The sequence below is a fragment of the Malurus melanocephalus genome, unplaced genomic scaffold, assembly GCF_030028575.1.
Source record: "Malurus melanocephalus ecotype Western Australia unplaced genomic scaffold, MMel_1.1 scaffold_117, whole genome shotgun sequence".
Classification (NCBI taxonomy): Eukaryota; Metazoa; Chordata; class Aves; order Passeriformes; family Maluridae; genus Malurus; species Malurus melanocephalus.
The window spans coordinates 400,946-425,128 of NW_026623349.1; the positions used below are offsets into that span (position 1 = coordinate 400,946).

Genomic DNA, 24,183 nt, shown 5'->3' on the forward strand with positions numbered 1-24,183 from the left:
AAACAAACAAACAAACCAACCAAATAAAAAACTAGGCAAACCCTGAGTATGAAATGAATGGATTTGTTATTCCTGGAAATCCGGAAGGCAGCAAACAAATATTTGTAAAAAAATTAAATTATGTCCTCTGAATTAGTTGTCCTAACTAAAAGGAAGACCACCAGAAATGTGGGTAAATATTTCCAGCGAACAGCCATCCAGACTACTGGAGAAATCAAGTACTAGTTGTGGTACTGTTGGGTTTTGCCTCAAGAGGAGACTTGGGACTGGCTGTTGTTCAGTGACCTCTCTGATGAAATTTGATTCATGCAATCCTAACTCATCAGTAGTCCACATATCTTTATAACATAACAAAACCAGTTCAAGCCAGTTCTTGGCAGATCTCCCTTTCCCATGTAATCCTATCAAATACAATAACAAATTAAGAACTATCTTAAAGCGAATAATAAATGTTCAATTGATAATCCATTCTCTGAACAGGAATACTTAACATTGAGATAGCTGCCATCAGACACCTGAAACATGCCCTAAGGCTCAGCCATGTCAAATTGCTTTGTCTAGGGTATGTTTGAGGCTTTATCAAGGGAAATGCCCAGCTCAGAAACTCTATCCCTATCCTGTATTTGAAAAATTACATTGCCTACTTCTGCCATCTCCATTCAAGGATGCAAGGTGGCAACCTCCTTCAACTACAAGACCAATCCCTGCAAAAACACTGCTGTTCACAGCTGTTCCTTTCTCTAAATTACACTGTCATTTCCATCAAGCACCAGGATTTCCTGGCATCTAAATCACACAAACTATTTTATTCTGCCTTATCAATTTACATATCTGCAAGGTGCTAGTGTCATCGGATTCCACAATCTTCCTTTTAGTTAAGACAACTAATTCAGAAGAGGTAATTCAAATTTTTTACAATTTTTTTTTGTCACCTTCCAGATTTCCAGGAATATCAAATCCATTTATTTTGTACTCAGGGTCTGCCTATTTTTGTTGTTTATTTTTGTTTTACTTCTCCATTCTATTCATACAATATGTCAGTCTTTAGAAATCACTGCATACCACATGAGCAATCCAACAAACTTCAAACTGCTTCATTAATTGCTCAAATATAAATATTCATTACTGGGAACAAAATTATACAAAATAACAGTAGATAATCTCCCACAGGTGAGAATAGCTTCTTAGGGTAGTCAGTGACCTACCAGGGTTCTGGACTATCTTATTCCACCAAATCTCATCTATGAAGAAAGCCAAGTTTTTAATTCCCTTCCTTCATTTCTACCTTCCAAGAGGAAGTAGTARATAACTCTACCTTCCAAACTAACCTCAGTAGTATTTTCCAAACAAATCTTATTCTCTTCCACTCTCTTCCCCCATCTTCTTATTTCCAATTAGATTATCTGTCTCATATGCCTTATTACCCAGGTGCACACACACCTGTGTCATCATACCAGTGGTGGAAGGAACTAGTACCCAAGCTCAGAGAGGTCAAGAGTGCCACTTTCACCAAGTGTATTTTGGCAGGCCTCCTGATCATTCCCTTATACTTTCCCTCCCTCCCTCTTTCCAACAGTGCAAGTCAGCTCTGTGGTTGACTTTTTTGGTTCGGTCCCAAAAGCTCAGACAGGGAAATGCTGAAATTCCATGTGTTCAGTTCCTCTGCTAAAACCAGAAGTGTGCTGTGCTGTGATAACACATCTGTATACATGTATCTGAACTTGCCTAAACTCATCCCACAAAGCTTTGTTAAATGGGTTTTTTTCTGCATTATAATACATCATCTTTAAAACAAATAAAATGGAAGTCTTGATAAAATTGCGCATAGGCTAAATTTCAAAACATTGTGCTAATGTTAAATTAGAGGAAACATAYTGGAAGTGGTCACACAATACTTGTACTTTGTTATTTACTTTTCTTCAGGGTTAGAACCACAGTATAGACTCCTCTGGCAAAGGATTTGACATCTGCCTAAAAAAACATCCCATACATAATTTTGAACAATTTGAAGAATCCTCCTAGGGGAATACAATGTAATARTACTTTACACATTGTAAAAGAGCTTTATTTTTGCAAAGGGCGGGAAAAACATGAGTCTATTTTGTACAACAAGTTTTAGCAATATGTTTATGGGCCCATCATATATAGAATTTTATTTTTAAAAGATAGCAAGAAAAGTTCTAATGACTGTGGCTTGAAAACTTATTTTCTGACAGGCATTAGTTTTACCCTACACAGAAGGTAAACCAGTTTATACTATTTTTTACAATCAAACTGCCTGATCCATGTCAAGCCTGCTTTTCCYGCTCCATTATTGATCCATAAAATTCCATCCATTTGTGTACAGCTGCCACGAAATGTCACTAAAGTAAGAACAATGCTTTTCAGCAAAAGGGTTGCAAAGAGTAAAAACTGTCCATGATTTCAATGCTTCAAAGAAACATTTCAATGCTCAAAGCACACAGCGAAGGACAACTATGCAAGCTGAATGTTGCTAACGTTTGTTAGACACAGACACRATGGTGATCATGCCCTGCCTTTGCTTGCAGTCAAAATTCAGAATTTTCAGATCTAAGGGTACTATATCCAGTTAAATTTCCTAAACTCATACCAAAAATAACTCCTCAGGGAGAGAGAAACAGAAAGGTAAGAAATAATGAATGGAACTGAGATGTTTCTTGATCGTGCTTAGAGATTAGTAGTAGAATACCACTAGAAATACAATTAAAAGGCCTTATTTTCCTCACTAACAAGGATGCCAATACAGATGCCGTAACAGAAATAAAAGGTAACCATATATCTCTTGTTTGGGAATGAAAAGCAAGTATTCAATTTGGTCAAATTTGTTCCTTATCTTCCAACTTTGTTCCTGCTTTTTAGACATCAAAAAGAAATAAATACAATTCAAATACACCTTTGAACATTGCAATAAAACAATTACAGTTGTAGAAGTCAACAGTGGACTGTAGTTCCCCTCTATWAAGGGCTTTTATTGAAGATTTCTGTACAATACCATGTACTTTTCACAAACACTAGATACAATGCCAATTCTTCTTTCAGTTTGCAGTTCGTTTGCTATCTTCAATGTATGTAACATTATAGATTAAAAAGATTTTTATTATGCGAGACTAAACAGAAAAATACTGCATTTCTAAGTTGATTACAATATTGATAAAGGACTAGTTGYGAAGTAATTCTATGAAATGTTATGTATGTTGACCTTTATGCTGTGTAAGCCAGGAAGGAAAAAGAGCACGAAAGATTACAGGAAAAATAACCTGTCATTCGTACCTTTTCTTTCTCTAAATGATAATTCCCCATTCCCTGTACACACCTATTGAAACACAAGTTATTTACTCACACTCAGAAAGAGCAAACACAATCACTTAGGTCTGAGATCTTCAAGTTCATTGGGGTTTCAAAAGCAGAGASTTTGTTCCTCTACAGGACAGCAAAAGGATTCAAACCAACAAWGAAATTCTCCATTCTTGCATCTATTTAAATTTACTGTATACAAAGTAATGTAAATGGTTACATACCTGCTACTCTGGTCTGTAGTCCATGCAACAGACCTTCCCTCTGGTCTGGTTTTGTACCATATTCTTATTGCATGAGGAAAGTCTGTTGGAGTCCGAATCCCTGATTTCCTTATCTCCAAGCTCCAGGGGCCAGTTGTAAACAGAAGCTCCCCACAGCCAGGTGCCCGGCTGCACTGAGTAAAATAGTATTGCTGTTCCTTCCAGCGATCTGCAGGTAAAGTCACAAGTTCATGTATAATCTGATTCCTGAGATTTTCCAGCTCCTTTGAAGCACCAGTTAGCTTGGCAGACCTTGTAAATTTTTCAACGCCCGACACAGCAGCAACATCTACCTCTTCAACCTTTAGCACAGATAAATCACAGCAATCCAACACCAGCAGAAAATCCTTGTTTCCATGATTCTCTATGTCATAGCAGTCCTTTGAACTAGAAATCCCAGAAGCCTGTTCACTGTTACCATGGTTACTATTTTCATCAGAAGTAGCTTCCTCTTCTTTACCACTGACAGCAAAATCATTATATTCCGGTTCAGATGAACAGGTACTCACTTTTATCATAGGAATGTGGCAGGGTTCCGATTCCCTCATTTTACAGGTTTCATCAAACTGTGACTGGCAGCATTCTTTGCCAGTACCGCTGGTTTTCCTGTACTGGCTCCCAGTCTCAAAGAATAAAACTATGCTGCCTTCAATAATTTTACTTTTAAAATCCACATCCAAGTCCATTACATAGTGCTTTACAAGCATATAGCTAGTGTTTGCCATTAAGGGCAAGTCATCCTTCATGGGGTCCAGCTGTGTCTCCATGTTCCACTATTCGGCAACAGTTTTACAAAGCCTTAGACAACTCCTACATATGATGATTCCAGAAGAGAATATTCAGCCTCCCAGGGCCAAAAATAACTTTGAATAAGATTAGAATACTGAAATTACAGTTTCTTCACTTCTTGTGTTCTAAAAAAAAAAAAGGAAAAAAAGAAAGGAAAGAAATAATCTCACAACCATTTCTTAAATGCACTAATTCTAAAACCTATTAAAAGGTCCAGTTGCCTTCATTACAAACAGTACAGCTAAAGTGAATTRTATCTCTACAACGGCATCAGGCTCAAATGGCATCTGGTTGCTTCAGGATTTGCTGTCAAGAACCACTGGCTATATTTTTCAGATAAGAACTCAAATGAAAATATTTCTTTTATAAAATGATAGAAACAAACTTTACAACAGTCAGCTTCTGYGGAATCTCTTCACTCACAATAATACTTTAGAAAAAAAGACGGTTATATAACATCTAATTTAACTTGTTACTGCACTGTCATTTCTAAAGTTGCATTTTTTCAAATGCATCAAAAGATAGTGATATATTTCTACTGGAATTCTAAATAACAAGAATAAGTCTAAATCACCTCACATGCCTTAASAGTTTGAGACTAATAAATATAAATGCATGCCCATAAATTATTATGTGTTCCACATTACAACAACTTTCCTATCAGCACTTCTAGTAAATTATAAGAAAATGAGCCAGTTTATGAGGAGTGCATTCCAAGTATTCCTCTGAGATTACTCATGAAGATTTTTAAAATCTGTAATTAAATACTTAAGGTATATAATTACATTTTAGTAGTGGGAAACCCACAAAGCTCAGCATAACAGCGCCTTACAGATAACCAAAAGTCGGTTTGCTGGAAAATATGTAAATACCTATAAAGACACAAAAATATTAAAAGGCACCATTTGCTGCAACAACAAGCAGAAGTTCCAGAAGTTAAACTGTCATGCATTCTCTGTCTTGCTATGACCATTAAGGTGAAGTCACACAGTTTTAGCCCACTGAAGTCCTTTTTATCTGCTTTCTAGTTGAGGAATAGAAACCAGGGGATGGAATATGGGCAGCTCTCTCCCTGGCATTTTAGTGACACTCATCATGATAGGCAGACTGGTCAGATTTTAAGTGCCTTATTAGAACAGATATTCCACTGTGACATTATTTCACAGTTTTACACCTCATCATAGACTTCACTGTCCAAAGCCAATTTTTGTGTAGTTCTCAAAGTCAGGACAGAGAAGAACCCTGACTCCTCCAAGACCTGCTGTATGTTTTGTAGGAATCCAGGGCATGCTATCAAGCTACTATCAATAAGTGAAAGAATCAGGGCAACAAATTGTCTATTCTGTTCCCTAAACTAATTTCACACAAAACATAAAAACATAGCAAGCATCTCTCTTCCTCGATGGCTTTCTAGTAWTAGCCCTTGAAGGGCTGTCTTTGAAGACAAGCTGAGAAAAATATTCCTTTCAATCTTACTGTATTTCTGCTAACACACCAGAAAAACAAGCTSACAACAGAAGGCTCTCTTTCACTGAAATAGCTCAGTAAATTCAGGCAACATGACTGATGYATCTGTGTTGTCTGGAATGCTATGGACAGAACTTGATGTTATCTGTATTTTTTTTCTGACATCTCTAGTCAGTTATTTCTAATTATTGGTGACAGAGAAAAGAAAATAAGYGACTTAGTGAGGAAACACCCAACATTAAACTAACATTCAAACGCTGTTTTGCATAATCATATTTTTAATTTGAAAATATATATAATACTGGCACATTTATAAAATATGAGTACCATACTATTAATATTTATGCTATACTACTTATATGTGTTTATATCTTCTTTTTCATATTTTGCATCTGGAAGATACGATCAATTTCTTACCTCAAAAGTACTAAGATAATTACACTCACTGACACCAAGTTGTCAGCTACCATAGTAAAAAAACATCTCTCATGTGACTCTCAGATTTATTTAATATTTCTTAACAGGGGAGACTAAAAGGTGACAAATAGTGCCATACAACTAAATCCTATCCTAATTCTTAAAAATAGAAATAGATTATTAAAAACAATCTATATATATACATAAATGATCTTCGAAACTATTAAAACCAAGAGATACAAAAGACAAATGAAAAAAAATGGCCAGTGGGGGTAGAAACCCACACAGAACTGACATTTGTTTTCAACAGTTGGAAATTTCAAAKCAACACTTCTGTTTAGTGGAAATGACACATCTAATCATGTTTACAAACAGAGCAATAAAAATGTAGAGGAACACACTTGTAGACAAGTAACAACTTCTCCTGCATACACTCTGACTCTGTATTTTAATTCAGATGTAACTTTGTATCTGTTTAATCTAACCTCACATCACCTTAGCTTTAGAAGCCTCAGCTTTCAAAAATGTTATGTAGCCTCTCTATCTCCCAAGCATTAGTAAGTGAATTTAAATGGCTATTTCCAGGTGTCTCAGTTTCTTTACACCTGAAAATTRTTTTAATTTTCCTACAGATCATTAGAATTGTGCAATGAAGAACCTGCTATGCTATTCTATGCTGATAGTGTTGGGGAYTCACTAATTTTTAAATCTTTGTATTTTTGTACTGTATTTTGATCATTTCATATTGATATTGAATTAGCAAAAAGCTCTGTCTTCTGTGCAAAGCATGTTTATGTTAAAAATTATAATTTTACTTCTCCCCTAAAGCCTCACACAGGAAGTTTCATACCATGAAGCAAAGTGGTGTCAGAAATAATGTGAGACAGTACTCTTTAAAGCTTTCCTAACTGGAAAATAAACTGAATTCATGCACTATACCTTACAGGCATGATAATCATGCATGCTTTTAATTTAAATGTTAATTTTATAGTAATGTCACCAATTTTAATTTTTTAGGAGACACATTATGAAGGTACAGCAAGCTCCACTCTTTCCAACAGCTGTGGAGTTTCCAAATATAAGGCTTTCATGTGGTATAATTTGCAATAATAGGTGGAATATAACATGCAACAGAATATTGAGAAAGTACAAGGAAATTCATGACCTTGAATTTCTTGTCAATTTTTGGATATACATCCTTAGAGTGAATTTCCGCCTACATTATGTTAATTGAAGTTCTCTTATTTCAATAGTGCATCTGCTTCTAGCCAGACCAAAGATGTTTGCTAACAGCTTCACTGCTGGTTTTTCAGTGTACAGGGCCAAACACCTATACACTTAATTCAGAGAAGGAAAAAAATGCACAAAAACCTTGATGATTTTTTTTAAAAATGTAATTTCTGTACTGATCTATGCCTGGAGCTTCCAAAGGCACTTCCAAAGATTTACTGCGCACCCAGCAACATGCCAAAAATCCACTGTTAACAGAATAAAAATTATAAACAAAATGGCTTTGTTTCCTGTATTCTAGTGTCTCATAGTCATGCATAGTAATGTTGTTCAGATTAGACAGTCTTGTAGTACTGTCTGATTGCACAGATTTAGAAACATCAGAATCAGAATATTCCATTTCTAAGGGTTAGCTTAAAAATATTTCTAGACACGTCTGTATACTTTCAGTAACTGAGACATACCTGTTTATATAATATAAATGAGTGGCCAAAACGAAATGTTAAAAAGCAGTTAGAGAATCTTGAAGTTCAGCCTTGGAACTCTGAATAAGCATCAGAAATGCCACCCATGCTGCCTGTTACTTCTGCTGTGGAGCAACTGCTTACTAACATCCTTGCACTATGCATTTACCAACTTGGTGACAAACTYACCCATGGAAGTTTTGCTTAAATACAACTCAGCACCCTCCTGCCAGCAGCAATAGTTCATGCATAGCACAGAGAGAAACAGCACATTTAAGACAAACTGGAATGAAGCTGCTATTAGTACAAAAGTTTTGATCATTTATTACATAAGCACTCTCCTTGATTTTCTATCTCCAATATATACTACCATTCTCTGGAAGCAGAAAGTCCATAGCCATTATTATTACCACGATTTCCTTATCACTGTGATAAGGAAAAATTATTCTAGGAATTAAAAAACCCACTGAGAATAAGTGAGTGGAACTGCAGAAGTAAAGYCCTTTTTCAGAAATATGTAACAGCAGCAGACTACCTTCTTCTACCTGCTGAAAAGCAGAAGCAACTTCACTCTGCAACATTACAAAATTGTATAGAGTAATGAAATAAAATTGATAAAAGCATTTCTTCAGACTGTATGCAAGTTGAGGATTCAGAACAAAAAAGGCCTAAAAAAATGTGGTCACTACTCCATCTAGCACTTTAGTCCTGGGAAGGATCAGCCACATATAATGCCTGCTTTATAGTAGTAATGAGGTGACATTAGGTCATGTTAGGTTTCCAATTGCCGACAATCCCTAGCATTAGGAACCTTAGTAAAATGTACCACATTACAAATTCCAGTGAACCTATGTATGCACCTCAGGTTGTGAAAATTAAGAATCAGGTATTTTTGAGGACTGATTTAATTATGGTCATTGGTTTAATCATTCTTATTGACATTAGAAGCTATCACAATGCATTTCCAAAGGAATATGTGGTTATTACACCCTTACTATTACTGCATTCTGTTAGTAGTGTGCAAGCAGTAAAGTATTCAAAAATACCCTTTTGCACCTATTTTAAAAGAAAATAGAGACTGAAGACAGAGGTTTTTAAATGGACACATTTACCTGTACAAAATAATGCTAGACAATCATTGTTGAACACTCCTGCTACACCAGTCTCCACAGTATRGATAAGGCAAGAGACTCTCAGCTCTTGCCCACTCCTGCTCATATTTGACCAATTAACTGTGTGAACTTGTCTAGTTTGCTTCATTTAAGATACTGAGAAAGTTCATAACCTGACTCCAAATATTTGCACTGTTAGAAACAGACTTCCAGTACTCAYTAAATGCAATAATTTTCAAATACATGCAGGGAACTATTTAAAATATGTCCTGTATGTATGAATTAGGGTTTTGGCAGGTTATCCTTCATTCAATAAAAATGTATTTTCATCAGCCAACTATGTTACTTCCATCGAATTTGGCCATTCATATCCATGTCATCCTAACTCTAGATTTATTAAAAATATGCTCAGAGTGTTTTGATGTGTTGGTGGTTTTTTTTTTGTACTTCCTCTGTTGGACACATACCTCGCATATCTGATAGATTAATTACACTGACTGGAAGAGCCCTTGGGGGAATAATGTGGTTCTTACTCCTCAAATGAGACAGAAGTATGCGCAACATTCTTCAATACTTTTTAAACACCTCTGCAGAAAGGAATTGTTCAGTCTCACTAGTTAGCATGATTTAATTTTTTTAAGAATATTTAATTAAATATTCATTCCTGTAAACATTTTTTTTCTTCCCTCTAAGCTTCACTAAGTTCACGTTTCCTAAAATTATGGATTAAAGAGGACCTAGTTATATGGTGGAAATATTCATTCATTTCTCATCTCTTCTAGTCCCTTCCCACAGAGGTCGCTCTTCCATCTTTCCAATCACTAAACATACCAGTTCAGAAGAGGCAGATTATTAAAACAAAGTTTAAATTGTTGTCTGAATCTAAGTAGCTCATTTTGCCTCTTATAAATCAAGACCATTTACAAAGCCTGGTCATTTAACAAATCCACAGGGGCAGCAGAGGCCCAGCAAGAAAGACAGTAAGTACTCATAAAATACAGGTGATGTCTCTTTGAAACCTCAGCATTTAAAGCCTCTCAGTTTTACAGCTACTAAGCCAATATCACTATAATTCTCTGAGCTTTTAATGATTTTTTTATTTGCACACTGAATTGCAACCTAATTATTTCAACCCACCTTAGTGAATTACACCCTGAACTCCGAAGTACTTATAACCTCTCCAGACTGACCTCATTCAATTGCTGACTACTGCAAGCATAAAAGTGAGGATATCTACTCATACATCTGGGGGCAGAAYATGATTCCCCTTCAGGAGGCAATTCAAATTGGGATAGACTTGAACACAGCATGAGGCAATATCTAGATTTAACAACAGCTAAGCAAAACACAGGACAGACTCAACTACATTTAAGTGTGTTGATCTAAATTTAAAATACTGTCAAAGTTAAAAATTGAGTAATTAGAATTCAGTAATTCAGTAATTAGAAAATGCTGAAGTTGGTCTTGAAAGTTCTGTTTGATTTTACAAAGTTACAAACAAATTAATRCTAAAATTATATTCAGAGGTAATTTAAATAAAGTTAATGTAGAACATAACAAATCTTCCAAAGGCAAGGCAAAACATCTGTTATTTCTTCATTAGCTAATAGTTCATTTGTTTAGCAAGAGAAAGCAACATAATTTATTTATTATTTGAACAATTATAGCCTGCACAGCATGCTTTTTTCCCACTAAATACTCATAAGCTGATTGCCAAATAATTCATTTAGCTAAATTCACTCCTCTGGAAAKAAACTAATTTTTTAATAAATCTATTTACGAGCTGCAGTTTTATTACCAGAAAAAGGCTTGAGAGCCACTCAAGAGGCACGAGTACTGAAGCACACAAGGACAGGGAGGAGAGGCCAGCCTTGGGATGAGGCAATTAGGGAAGATCACCTGCTATACCCCAGCACCTGACTGGGTGTGTACAGAAGACACAGGCAGCCTCTCCCTAGAGGGGCATGGAGAAAAGGCAAGGAAAAAAATATTAAGCTGTCTTGCAAACACAACTACCCTCCATGCATTCCAAGGCATTCCAATGAGCTGATTTTTTAAAACTGCAGAAATTTATTATTTTTTGTATTCTGTAGAGCTGCCTTTTTTTTTTGTTACTGAACTGAAACACTAAATGAAAAGGAAGAAATAAGGAAAAAAATCAAAAATATATAATTTTAAGAATACCAAAATATTTACCTCTATTTTATAAGAAACAGTGTTCTCTACACCTTCAATAGAAGTCCACAATATTTTCTTTTCTTTAAGCCACTTTAAACAACAATAATAATCTTCAGCCACAGAATCTCACAATATTTACCAAATGAAACCAAAAGGACTTACAGATTGGTTAAGTTTTCTGGCACATACACAAAATATGCACACAAAACATTTGCTAAAACTAAAAACAGCATCACTTTCAAAGTGTGTTTTCAGTATTTTCTCTATAGACATGAATTTACCCTAATTGAAAACGTTTTCGGTAATTATACTTCAAAGGACTTAGTGTGCCCTCTTGTGTGCAGCTGGTGTTACCCTCTCTATGCAGTAAATCAGCTGAGCACATATGCAATAAAATTCACTCTCTAAAATTAGAAGTCATTATAAAATATGAACAACATGCACTGCCTTTAAACTATTCTATTCTTTTTACAACTTCAGGCTCACATCAGAACAAAATTTAAGAAGCATAATCAGTGCTAATGCAATGTATTTTCCAGATATATTTTTAAAGCAAACATTAATAGAGTTGCATAACAGCTATGCATTTTAGTCCTGTTTATTTAACCTGTTTTATAAACAAGAAACTTAATGGTAAAAGGATGTACTTTTTGACAGCACACAGCATTTACAGTGGGGAAAAAATAAGAAAAACCCAACCAAAAAAACAGTGTAAGGTTATCCAGAATTTAGAGCAATTGAGATATTTTCATACATACATGTGATAGTCACCTGATTAGGATAGGAGCTAGAAATATGATTTAATTTAAATTTCATTTGGGCTCAAAGTCATGTTACATAAAAAATAAGCTTGACATGAAATGAACAATGCATTGTCTTGAACAGCACTACTAATTCTATGACAGTCAAATGCTTGTGTCCCAGACAAGATGRGTATCTACTCCTCCTTCAGGCCCTGGCTGGCTTATCAGATATTGGATCTTAACCACCCCAGAAAATTATCAGTTTTATTCAAGAAGAAAAGATAGGAAATAACCATTTATTTGGAAGCTGAAATAAACAGCAGACAACTAAATAGACAGCCTTTTTATTATCAAAGAAAAAGGTAAATGATGGGGCATTGAATGACCACGCACACAACCTCTGCACAATGAAATAAATAGCAGGAATCACATTAAAGCAAACCTGAAATAAAACCAAATTAAAAAAAAAAAAAAAAAAAAAAAAAAAAAAAAAAGGGAAGCAAAATATGGTACAGAAAGGATGTGCTTTAACAAAAGATGAGGATAAAAATTWTTACATAATGTATTATCAGAGTAATGATCAGGTAATAATTTTTTCTTTTAAATTCTTTAAAAGGACMATTCTCAAAACCCTTTACTGAACAGCACAAAACGATTTATATGTGTATACATGTATATATACATACATAGTTACTTTTATTTAAAGTCTAGGTATCCGTGTATTTGCTTTCAATCAGTAATGCCAGTTCAACAGTGTCGTAAAACAACATACCAAGCCTTTGAAGTTCAGCATCTACACACAGACTGTCCCTCATTGGTCCAYCCAATATGACTAAATCACTGAGATGACACACAGAGAAAGCAYGTGTGCACTCACAGAAGCAAAAGGTGGTTATGATAGGTACTAGAGGAGAAAAAAGGCAGCTGCACAACTATCAAATATACTTGTAAACCCCACACCCTCTTCTTTGCTGACTGTGATGTCTCTTCATAAATATGTGATAGTTTGGAGAGTTTAACTGAACAGGCTGTAAACAGAGATTTAATTTATCATTTGATTCCAATWGCATTTGATTAAATACAACTTTATGGTGTCTTTTCTTCAATTAAAAGTCTTCCTAACAATGTACCCAAATCACAGTATTATTATCTCACCAATGTGATTGCTTCTGCAAGGACTAAAATACAGCCTAACAAAACCCAAAGTGGAACCAATAGGAGATGCAATGTTATGCAGATTTGCAAGTCAAGTTTAGGTAAACAAAGGAAGGATTCTTTCCTACATTTCTTCTGACAAATTGAACACAGATTAAAAAACTTAAGTTAAGTTAAAAAACTTAACTCTCAAACTGTGTGCARTCATATAACTAATTTAGTCTACCAYTTGTCATTCATTCTGTACCTCGTATCATTCTTCCGTAAAAGAGATAAAGAGAAAAAACAGTAGTCACAGTGTCAATATAATACAGGAAACATACTATCTCACCTTCTGAAGCAATATCCTTGCTGTACACCTTCTCTGAACACACTGGAGATTTGTATATGTGAAYAGTACATCTTTTACTACTGCTTCATAAATAAGCTCTTCTGAGAAATATTCTTTGGATGTGGTAAGTTCTTCACTATCTTACCCATATATCAAGGTACTGGCATTACAGAAAAGACACATTATTTTTGACATCTTTTTTTAGATACTTCTCATATTGAGCCTTGACGTCTGTAATATTTTTTGCTATATTATGCCCATAATATGAGTATTTGGTTTTCATTGTTGTGCAAGTAATGCATTTCACCTTTAGAAAAGGAGGCTTACTACCTCAACTCCAGCCATGAAAAAATGATATAGAAACTGTAGTGCTACTACCAAGTCCTGGGTGATAATTTCACAGTGCTTCCCTGTCATACTTCTTCCACACACAGAGCAGTAAAAAATTACTATTATTATATTTTTAAAATAGACCTTACACTCAMTGCATCTTCCCTATCAAATGTACTTTGTAAGTAATACAATTATAGGGCGAGCTGATTATTTGGTTATATATGTTTTRATATTTTAGAAGACAGATGTCCACAGAATAAAAAAAAAACCAGCAGATGGCGGCCAACATTAATAGAGTCAATCTTGATCACCAGCACTTAACAGAGTTCCATAAAAGACACAAAGAATGGGTAACAGGGGTGAAATGATTCTTCAGGGAAATGTTATTTGTGTAACATTGTTTTTCYACTCAATACAAAAAGCATCAGCCTGAATTAGAATCACAGGTCTCTGAAAGCAAATATGAGAAAAATGTTTCCAGGCAACATAAAACATGGTTGTAAAGCAGACAAGATTAAGCATTCCAAAATAACTRTAAGGGAAGAAAAAAGTAACTCATAATCTTGGTTTTTACAGTTAAAAAGGGAAGGAAATAAAGAGATAGAGGAAGGGAAGAACTTGGAAATATAATTCCATCCAGTGAAAGTGGAAGAAAAAAAACCTGAACTACCCAGAATACCTATTTTTAACGGTAAATGAGGAAGGGGAGGAGGGTAACTGTTACACAAAATAGCCTATTGAAACTTGTAATTATCTGACCTTTCTGGAAAGTCTATCAGAGCCACTGCTAGGTGGAAGCAAATGAAAGGCTTACGAATTTCAAAAAAACCCAAACAAACMAACCTTGACAAACAGAAGATACGTGGCCATTAGAGATGACTTCATAATACAGTAGCTACAGGAGTTAGAAATGCACTATCAAGAATGCACTGAATAATCTACTCCCATTCCAAGCACATGCCTAATTTCACTGCATTCCTGCCATATCCGTTAGTGAAAGACTGTCTTACATGTGGCACTATCATGGCTTACAAGACTGCGAAAGGCAGGCACAAAAAGCAGTTGCCTAAGATAGTCCCACATCAGTCTTGTCACRAAGATGTATGCCAAACATGAAGCACACACAAAACACCTCTTATTTCAGAACACAACTGTTCTGTTCTCTTTTCATGCATTTCCAAAATCTTAGAAAACAAAAAGAAATGAAAGAGAGGTCTGTATGAGAGAAGATAACAGGTCTCCAACCAATCCAAGCAGTCACAGCTCTGTACTTGATGTGTGTGAAGCCCTGGAAAGCTCCCTACTTAGAGTTGTTGGAAATATTTTAATTAACTGGTTAATGCTTTAAAAACCGTATCACTGATTTTTATTGTGCAAAATCAGAGTTGCACGAACTTACACACAAACACTGACACAAGTAGCAGGCATTAATTCCTAAGACAGTGCCCATTTCTATCTCAGCTTCTGTTTTTTAGACAGCACACAAACTCATTCCCTGAAGTAACAGTCCATTAAAGTAACTCAACAGAAATATATAGGATTTGAGTTTTTCTTCCAAACTAAGGATGGTCAGACAAACCCTACCAATTTACACTAAGTCTTTTTGAAGGTATTTCTCCCAGCTGCTGATYCTGACAGAATGATCTGCTTTGAACACCAGTCAAAGCAACTGCCACACACAATCACTCGAGCACACAGCCTGGCACATGCACGTGAGCCTGTAATGCAAGCTAATATCCTGATCCACAAACAAGGATCTCTGAAGCATATAGACCAACTGGTTTGTGTTATGTACTCAGTGTATTCTTCAAAAGGTGTACAAGAATTTCAGGCAAGACTTTCTCTACAAGCCACTGGCCAATATCCAGATGCTACACATTTAAACATCAGCTTTTTRTACCATAAAAATAAACCCATGTTTGACCTCTCTTCAGCTAAGCMCGATTTGCTTCATCTGTACGAAAAAGCTAATTCAATTGCTTTCAACAAGCGGGTGCTAGAATCATAAGCTATAATGCTCTCTACTTAGCACTTTTAAAAAAAAATAAGTTTTTGGATAAACATTCTCTTTAATTTAAGCCTTTTGGATAAACATTCTCTTTAATAATTATAAGAGGTTTATAACTAATTCCCTCTATACTCCTTTCAAGGCAGCTTCTTCTAAATCCAGGTTTATACATTTTTCACACAATGTAAGACACTAAGATCTTAGTAAGAACTCCGCTTTGAACACTGGCATCAAAAATAATTTTACTTTTTAAATACTGAGCAATATGTATACATTATTTTTGGTGATTACAAACTCTTTTCCCCCATGCACAAATAACACAAATATGTAAGACATCTTAAGCCTTTTCAAGTTAAGAATGGGTTCTGTAGATGAAAGTAAGGCTTAAACAAACTAACGGAAACATTTGCTACTGTGAAACTACTATAAAGCAATCCACAGAAGAGAGCTTTCAGACCTCACTCAGTGTCACAAGGAAAACAGCATATTTTGTAATGAGAAATTAATTAAATCATTGATATCCCTTGACAAAACAATTGGTACCATTCCAGAAGCCTCCTTTTAGGTCTAAAAACCATAGGAATAATAAGCATAATGGAAGACCTTCTTTACTAACTACAGCAGCAAGTTAGCAGCAAGGGAAATTTATTTCAATGACCTGAAATTACAAGTCAAGAGAGAAAATATCTTCTCTCAAATAAGGGGGGAAACACCAAAAAAAAAAAAAAAGAAAAAAAGAACTCCCCTTCTGTCCTCAAAATACTAATTCCCTAAGAAAAATATCCAGGACTGAAAAAGAACCATAACTCACTATTGGCAAAGAAGATAGGAAGAGCATCCTTAAACTCTCTTTAGTCCATCAGTGATTGTTTGTGTTATAGCATCTAAAATAGTTAGGGAGAGACCAAATACATTTTACAAGTCTCTCCCCACAAATTTATCATTACTTGATAAAAAATAAAAAACAAAATTAAAAAAAAAACAAACTCCACAAAAACAAAACAAATGCCATGACCAACATACGTCTAAAGATAGAATTTTCTGGGGTTTATTTTACAAAATTATTTCAAGGTGGACATGGGCCTGGGTAATCTGCAATACCTAGTACTACTTGAGCTGGGGCAAGTGACTAGAGATGCTGAACAGCATTAAACTGGCACAGAACTACCTCGGATTTTATTTCCACTCAAAATACACAAGGAAAGGCTATGTGTGACTGAGTTTCAGTCATGATGGAGCATGCATGTCMGATCATATTCATATACAGGAGACACMCAAATAAAATCTTTGCTGAAAGAGAATGACTGTTTTCAACTWAATGCAGCTGTCATTAATGAATACCATCTACAATGTCAAAGAACTAATTCCTTAAGGGTGGAATCAGAAAATCAGTCTTCTCTTTCCAATGCTGACATTGGTAAGCCACCTCAGTCATTTAATTTTACCTCTGCAAAACTGTTATCCTCAGTAAAGGACCTAGCACACAACTATGCTGAAATCTTTAGATGAATTACAYAGCAGCATTTATTAAGATATAGTTTCACCTACATGTCATCAGTGTTAAAGAGGCCAGTGAGTGGAATAGCTCATTAATCAGCTTTGAGAGGGTGGACCAGATCCACGTTTCATATTCTTTCAGGAAACCAGAAGCCCAYGAGAAGGCCATAAACCCAAGTTGTGTGAAAAAAGGACATGGACTGCTGGCTGCACATCCCTATGCTTTGCATTCTGCCCCCACCACTGCTCCCTATGCTCCGGGTGCAGACATTCAGTTTGTAGGGAAAGGCAGGACGGAAAGTTTTGTCACTTCCAGCAGCGCCTCCCTCGCACGAGGCTTGCCGCGTTGCGGGACAGGGATGCCAGCCCGCCCGGCTGAGCGCGGCGGGGCCCGCAAYGGGATGAGGGGGCGACGGGGATGAGGGGCGACGGACAAGGAAGGAACACTTACAGCGGCGGCCACTGCCCCGCCGGCGTGCCGGCTCCCGGGGCGTGTGCGGGGCACACGGGGACACGCCGGTCCCTCGCCTGGCCCCGCCAGGCCCCCGAGCTGCTGCTGCTGCTGCCGCTGCCGCTGCCGCTGTCGGTGTCGGTGTCGCCGCCCGCCCGGGGTCCCTGCCCGCCGCACTCGGCCGGGCCGCGGCGCCCGCGGATGAGCTCATCGGCCCCGCCCCGCCGGCCCAGCGCGGCCTCCGCCGGCCCGGGGCGGGCACCGTGAGGGGACAGGGGGTGACACGCTGCTGTCACCCGAACTGGCATCGCCCCGCCGGGTATGGGTTCCTTCGGTGGATCGCAAGCTGCCCATGAGCCCTGGTGGCCAGGAGTGCCCGTGGTATCCTGAGGTGCACCGGGGGTGTAGCCAGCAGRTTGGGAGAGGCGGTGCTGTTCTCTGACAAGTGGAATCTCCTGTGGCTGTCCAAATCTATACAGCATGGCACATTTTCATCGTCCTTCGCGTTTACTATAAACCACTCTGGATTACTCTTGTCGTCTTGTTTTGTCAATGGATAGCCTGATACACCTGGATATTGGAGGCTTGATTTATTTGACATTAGACATAAGCMAAATAGTAACCTGCTTGTGATTCATTAATGAATTTTATTTGTTATTAAAAAAGAAAGCTTAATGTAAAAATACTACTGTGACTCTCACGAAACTAAAGATTTAGTATACATCTTTACATAAAGGGCATTTTTATAACAGTTATTCAGGCAGTAWTTCAGGACTACATGTATTTAATACCTTTACAATCCTACTTAAGACAAGTAAAAATACTGRATGTAGTTGCTGTATACTTTTAAAAAGAATTAATCATTAGCATTTTGATGCCAAATCTGACAGCAGTGGCAATTATTTGTAGCAATTTCTCTATATGGGGAGTACTTGAAACACTGAGAAGAGGACAGAACTCAGTCTAACAAGTGGAGTGTAGACTGCTCACAATTAACTATATTTACTAATCACCTTTTAATTGATCACAGGATGCTGATGACAAAGAAATGAAAGACATTAAGACTGTATTCTGGAATGACTAATACTCCCATCAACTGGCACTGTTGATAATACTAATTACTATGCCCATTATTTTGTAATTATTATGATCTTGTAACTATCTTCTCCATCCTGTGAAGTCAAAGTACATTAGGGCTGGTGTGTTTATTATTTTTCAATTACACTGCAAGATTGTGCTGCTCAGGACATGTTAAAAATAAACGTCTTCTTTGGATSCACAAAAAGAAATAGTACATGTGAGTATGGCACTTCATTGGCATGGCAAACTATGCTAATAAATRTAAGTTGAAGATTATTTGACAATTGACATAGAAAATTTATTTGATGAAGGATGTGCACCATTTCATAGTTTGAAACTCAGTGTGGCTGCCTTCAAACTCCTTTGAATATATGGCTTGCCTTGCACTGTTARTAATAGTTTGTGACAATAGTGCCTAAAACGTAGTTAAGCTAAGAGCTCTACCAACACTGAGGAAGAGATTTAGCRAGTTATCATGTAAAGAAAACAATGGACATACTTAGTATCAAGGGGAAGGGTTTAGCAAAGAGGCATCAGGAACTATGTGATGGCAGCAAGGATCCTCCCCCACACCTTCACACCTGACAGTTTTGTTTCCTKTATAAAATTTAAGGAAGCAAAAGTGAGGGTGAGTAAAAACGTGCTGGAGAAGTGGAGAAGATGGTATAAGTGCAAATATACATGAAACATCTTTAAAACCTGTGAAACTTATATACCTCAGTCTTGTATTTTATTTTGAAGACTTACACAGGAATCCACCACCAATTACTTGGCTTGTTGTTTTGTTATGGGTTTTTYCTCCTAATGCCACATATCTAGGGAAAAGAGTAAATGCTCTTAAAACTATCACCAGTTTTCATGGAATGGTTCAGGTTGAAAGGGGCCACAGCGGTTCATGTGGTGTAACCTCCCTGCTCGGGCAGCATTATCCCAGAGCACATGGCACAGCATTGTGTCCAAGTGGTTCTTGAATATCTCCAGTGAGGGAAACTCCACAACCTCTCCAGACAATTTCAGTGATCTATCACTTGCAGAGTAAAGACATTCTTCCTCATGTTCAGGTGGAACTTTCTGTGCATCAGTTTGTGGACATTGCCTCTTGTCCCTATTGCTTGGCACCATGGAGCAAAGCCTGGTTCCATCCCTTGGCACCCTCCCTTCAGATATTCACAGACATTGATGAGGCCCCCTGTCTCAGTCGCCTTTTCTCAAGGCTGAACAGGCTCAGCCTTTTCTTGCAAGGTTCTCCAGACCCTGAAACAACTCTGTAGCTGGAGCTCCATGCCTGTCTTGTCCTGTGGAGCCCAGAACTGGACTGAGCATTCCAAATATGGCCTCAGCAGAGCTGAGCAGAGGGGCAGGATCATTTGCCTCAACCTGCTGGCCATGCTCTTCCTGATGCACCCCAGGACACCCTTGGCCTTCATGGCCWCYACRGCACACCACTGGCTTAGGGACAGTTTGTTGTCCACCAGGACTCCCAGGTCCTTCYCCACAGAGCTGCTTCCCAGCAGATCAGCCCCAGCCTGTGCTGGTGCCTGGGGCTGTTCCTCCCCAGTGCAGGATSCTGCATTTGCCTGTGCTGAATTTCAGAAGGTTCTTCTCTGCCCATCTCTCCAGCCTAAGTTGTCAAGTGTGCCATTGACACTAAAACTGGTGCATTTTCCTGCACAGTTCAGTGTTGGGGTGGCCCTGCTGCAGCTAAGCCTTACCCTCTCCCAAAGAACCCCTGCTTTAGTTGTTTCTGAAGCTGATGTTTGGAGGCATTATCCTACTTTAAAAGTATATAAAGGGAGACTTATCTACAAGTGGTTTCTGAAATACTCAAATCAATGTGTTAWGTATACCCATTTGTGGAAGATTGTAAAGCAATTATCTGTGGAGATATCCCTGAAGCTCTAGGAGAGGTAGGGAAAAAGTTATACTATGCCCAACTGCACATTTTGAAACTGTAAAAGGGACATTTAAAACCACCACATTTAAATCCATATTCTTGGAAGCAAATATAAAGACAAAAATGGRCTCTGGATCTCAGGGTCAAATTTTATATGAATTCAGTATCTATTATCAGCTCATCACTTCTAAGTATTAGTTACTATTATAACTGCTAAATATAATGTTTTTCTGTGGSTTTACTACCACAACAAAAGTGTGGTGATCTAATTTAACTTGTGTTTCCTAAAATAATTATTTCTTGTATCTAGTGTATAATTTCAGCTGCAGTGATTCTCATCCTGCAGTGCAGATAAATGCTCCACATAAACACCAATGGTTATCTTAATTTGGCCTCATGTTTTGACACCAGTTTGGCCTGATCTGATTTTAAATATTGGAGATTATTAAATATTAAAATTTAAAAATTAAATTAAAATATTTAAAAAGAGACTGAAGACTTCAGACAAACTTTCTCAGCCAGCACAAGAAAATGATTTGTTGCCCCTGAGACTGTGTATCAGTATGCTCAATGGAGAGATCAGCTCATTATGAATCCTTCCAGCTAGTACACCAAATGGAAGTTGAATGGAGTGACTCATCATTAATAACTCCTATTTATTTTCTAATCTCYAAATGCAATGGAAACAAAAAATTAAACTTATGTATAATTTAGTAATATAATTTTCTTTCAGGCCTATAACTTAGTAGTGACTTGCCACTAGGAAAATGAAAGGAAAGGTAAGGAACACAAAAAAATRCTACAGGTTAGAAATAAATATAAGCAAATGAGTGTCTAGATAATAATTTGTAATMTGACAGACAGGCTGTAAAGCTTCTGACACATAACTGGAAGCGAATGGCTGCAGGGCATGTCCTGTGGTACTGTAACCCCTCCAATGCCATATGTGTCAGAAATACAATTGCATTCCTTAAATGTACAGGTTACTTGGTGCCGAAATAACTTGCACTTTTTACCTGGCGTTGTCTTGACCTTGCAGTGTGTGTCCTCCCTTTTCTAAGCAGGAGGATGCAGAAAGATGACATGTCCAGTTTTCCAGGCCWGTGGCCCACTGTCAGGCTCTGGTGCCAGCAGGGTGCAAAGGKTGTCCAAGATGAAGCCACTGGCTCCTCAGCTCTGCTGGCAGCCTTCAGCCTCCTGCCACCTGTGCCCCTGCATATCATCAGCTGTGTCTTTCACATCCATAAGAAACTACAAGAGTGCACTGAAATCTTTGGCTGCAGTCTGTGTATTTTTTTGAGACAATACCAAAAATAAATATGATAGAGGTCTCAGTTCTGCAGTCATATGACATTCAGTTTCCTACATAATTTGGTTCAAAGTCTGCAAGAAACATTATGCAGGGATGTTGAGACATAAACTGGAGTGCTTGACACAAAGATTTACATAAAATTCTCTGTGTCTTTTAGGTCAGTAAGCACTGTCTCAATGTTTAAATAGCATGAKAAGGCACTGATTGAAACTGAGTATTAAGGAACTTAGCATAGAGATGTGACAAAGTCATCTCCCCCTTCCTTAATTGCCCTCTGGTTACTGAATCTGGGAACCAATATCTCAGAAGTGGATGGAGAATGTAATGAATTAAAGTGATTCCATTCAGAATTAATTAAAAAAAAAAACCAAAACATTACTTGTTTCAGCTTTCTTTAGCCTGTTCACTGTGTTTTCTATTTTCTAGGAACTGAGCTGGAAACAAATAAAATTATTTACTGTGTGTAGCTGGATTTTACTTCATGTTGTGGCAAGGAACAGAGTACATGTTGTGAGAACAGAATTTCTTTTTCAGAGAATTTAAAATTACATATAAAAACCACTGTGCCACCTTTAATGAGGGAAATACATGTATGTTTTTTACCAAATAAAGCTGTTGCTGTTTTGAACTCAAAGTGGCATTTTAGATCAACTGTTTGTGAAAACCGTTTCATTAGCACTTGGAGGATTGTGTTTGGGGAGGTTGGTGGAGTGTACATTGGATCTCCTGCCAACCGTGTTCCTGTTCTGGGCAGTCAGACCATCATCTCAGCACCAGRAAGTTGAGGAAAAATACTCTGAGGCACCTAATTTAAAGAGCAAACTTCAGCATTGCTATCACAGGACTCAAGAGTAAGTTTTGTCCTAATTTCATTAGTGTCTAGTAAATTATAGACTTGAATATGACAAAGATTTAACATTTTGTCTGAGTATTTGACGTGACACAGGCCAAAGAATTTCAAACCAAAACATTATATTATGTGGAAGTKAATGATCTGAAAAACAATCTCTTGAAAAGGTGTTCAGATTATGTAATCTTCACAGTTTTTACAAGAGCAATAATATGATACTTTTTCCAAAAAGTGTACACTGCAGCTTTCAGAAGAGGATCTATGGCTCAACACATCAWTCCATAATATATGCATTACCTGCCATAAATGACTTAACTGTTTCTAACTCCTATTACTAACAGCTGTAAATGTTAAAGGATAACTTCCCTCAATTTGGCAATGAATTAGAGATTTTAGTCTCTTGAGTTAGACTCTTGTGAAGATGTATTMATAATCTACCAAGAAGCAATACATGCAAAACAAATACACTATTTTATAATATTATAACATGCAAATTATATATATATATATATAATTATAATTATAATTATAAATCTCAACCATTTATCATTTGATTTGTAAATGTTGCAAGTTTGGAAACATTTTTCTGAAGTTACTCTAAAATTATAAAACATCAATTAAGAGGAACTTCAAATTCTAAAGCATGGTTCACCATCTGCAGCGATAATATGAAATGTTTTAACACTTGAAAGAAAGAAAATTGCAACATCTGTATTAAACACACTTAAGGAATAATATTAGGTCTAATTCAAGTCATTCAGCCTTTGCTAATCAAATGAAATCAGTTGTCTAGGCATGTGCTGGTTTTGGCTGGTTAAACCCTGACAATGATTTATCAAATTCTTTATGAATTTTTTTTTTACCTTTGAGAACTGTAAGTGTAATTGTAATTACCACTGTCTTGCTCATGCTTTGCTTGATTTACAAGCCTTGTGCTTCTTTGATGTTTAGTTTCTGTCACTAAGTTTGATGAGGCAGACAAAAGATCTAGATCTGTGTCCCAAAACTAATTTGCAAGTCACAACCTCTCTTGTGTTCYCAGTTGAGAAGAGACTGTCAATCATGTGTGAATATAGAAAGGTAATAACCTGGAAACTGAATTTTTTTTTGTAGGAAAAAGGTGGCCACAATGACTCTCTGAAAACTGTAGATTAACAATGAATGAATTCCATGTGTTGTCCTGTGTACTCTCCAAAAAATATATATGTTTGCCACCAATACCACACAATAACATTTGCAGAGATAACTGAAAATATCACCACAGAAGCCTATTTATTTACARGGAACAGAAATA

At 36.9% G+C, this 24,183-nt stretch overlaps 1 protein-coding gene across 5 annotated transcripts in view; it reads right to left on the bottom strand.

Annotated features, from left to right (window-relative positions):
• Positions 1-17,858, bottom strand: part of AOPEP (aminopeptidase O (putative)) — a 185,965-nt gene extending 168,107 nt beyond the window's left edge. For 3 of the 5 annotated variants that reach the window (XM_057369988.1, XM_057369986.1, XM_057369983.1), the window contains exons 1-2: positions 17,754-17,857; positions 3,540-4,492 (exon numbers count right to left, since the gene is read on the bottom strand). In XM_057369988.1, coding sequence (XP_057225971.1) covers positions 3,540-4,345 — 806 coding nt within the window. In that variant the 5' untranslated portion in view covers positions 4,346-4,492; positions 17,754-17,857. Of the gene's footprint in view, positions 1-3,539; positions 4,493-17,753 lie in introns of all 5 variants that reach the window. The other 2 variants (XM_057369987.1, XM_057369984.1) reach the window with 1 other exon arrangement.
• Between the last annotated feature and the right edge of the window lie 6,325 nt (positions 17,859-24,183).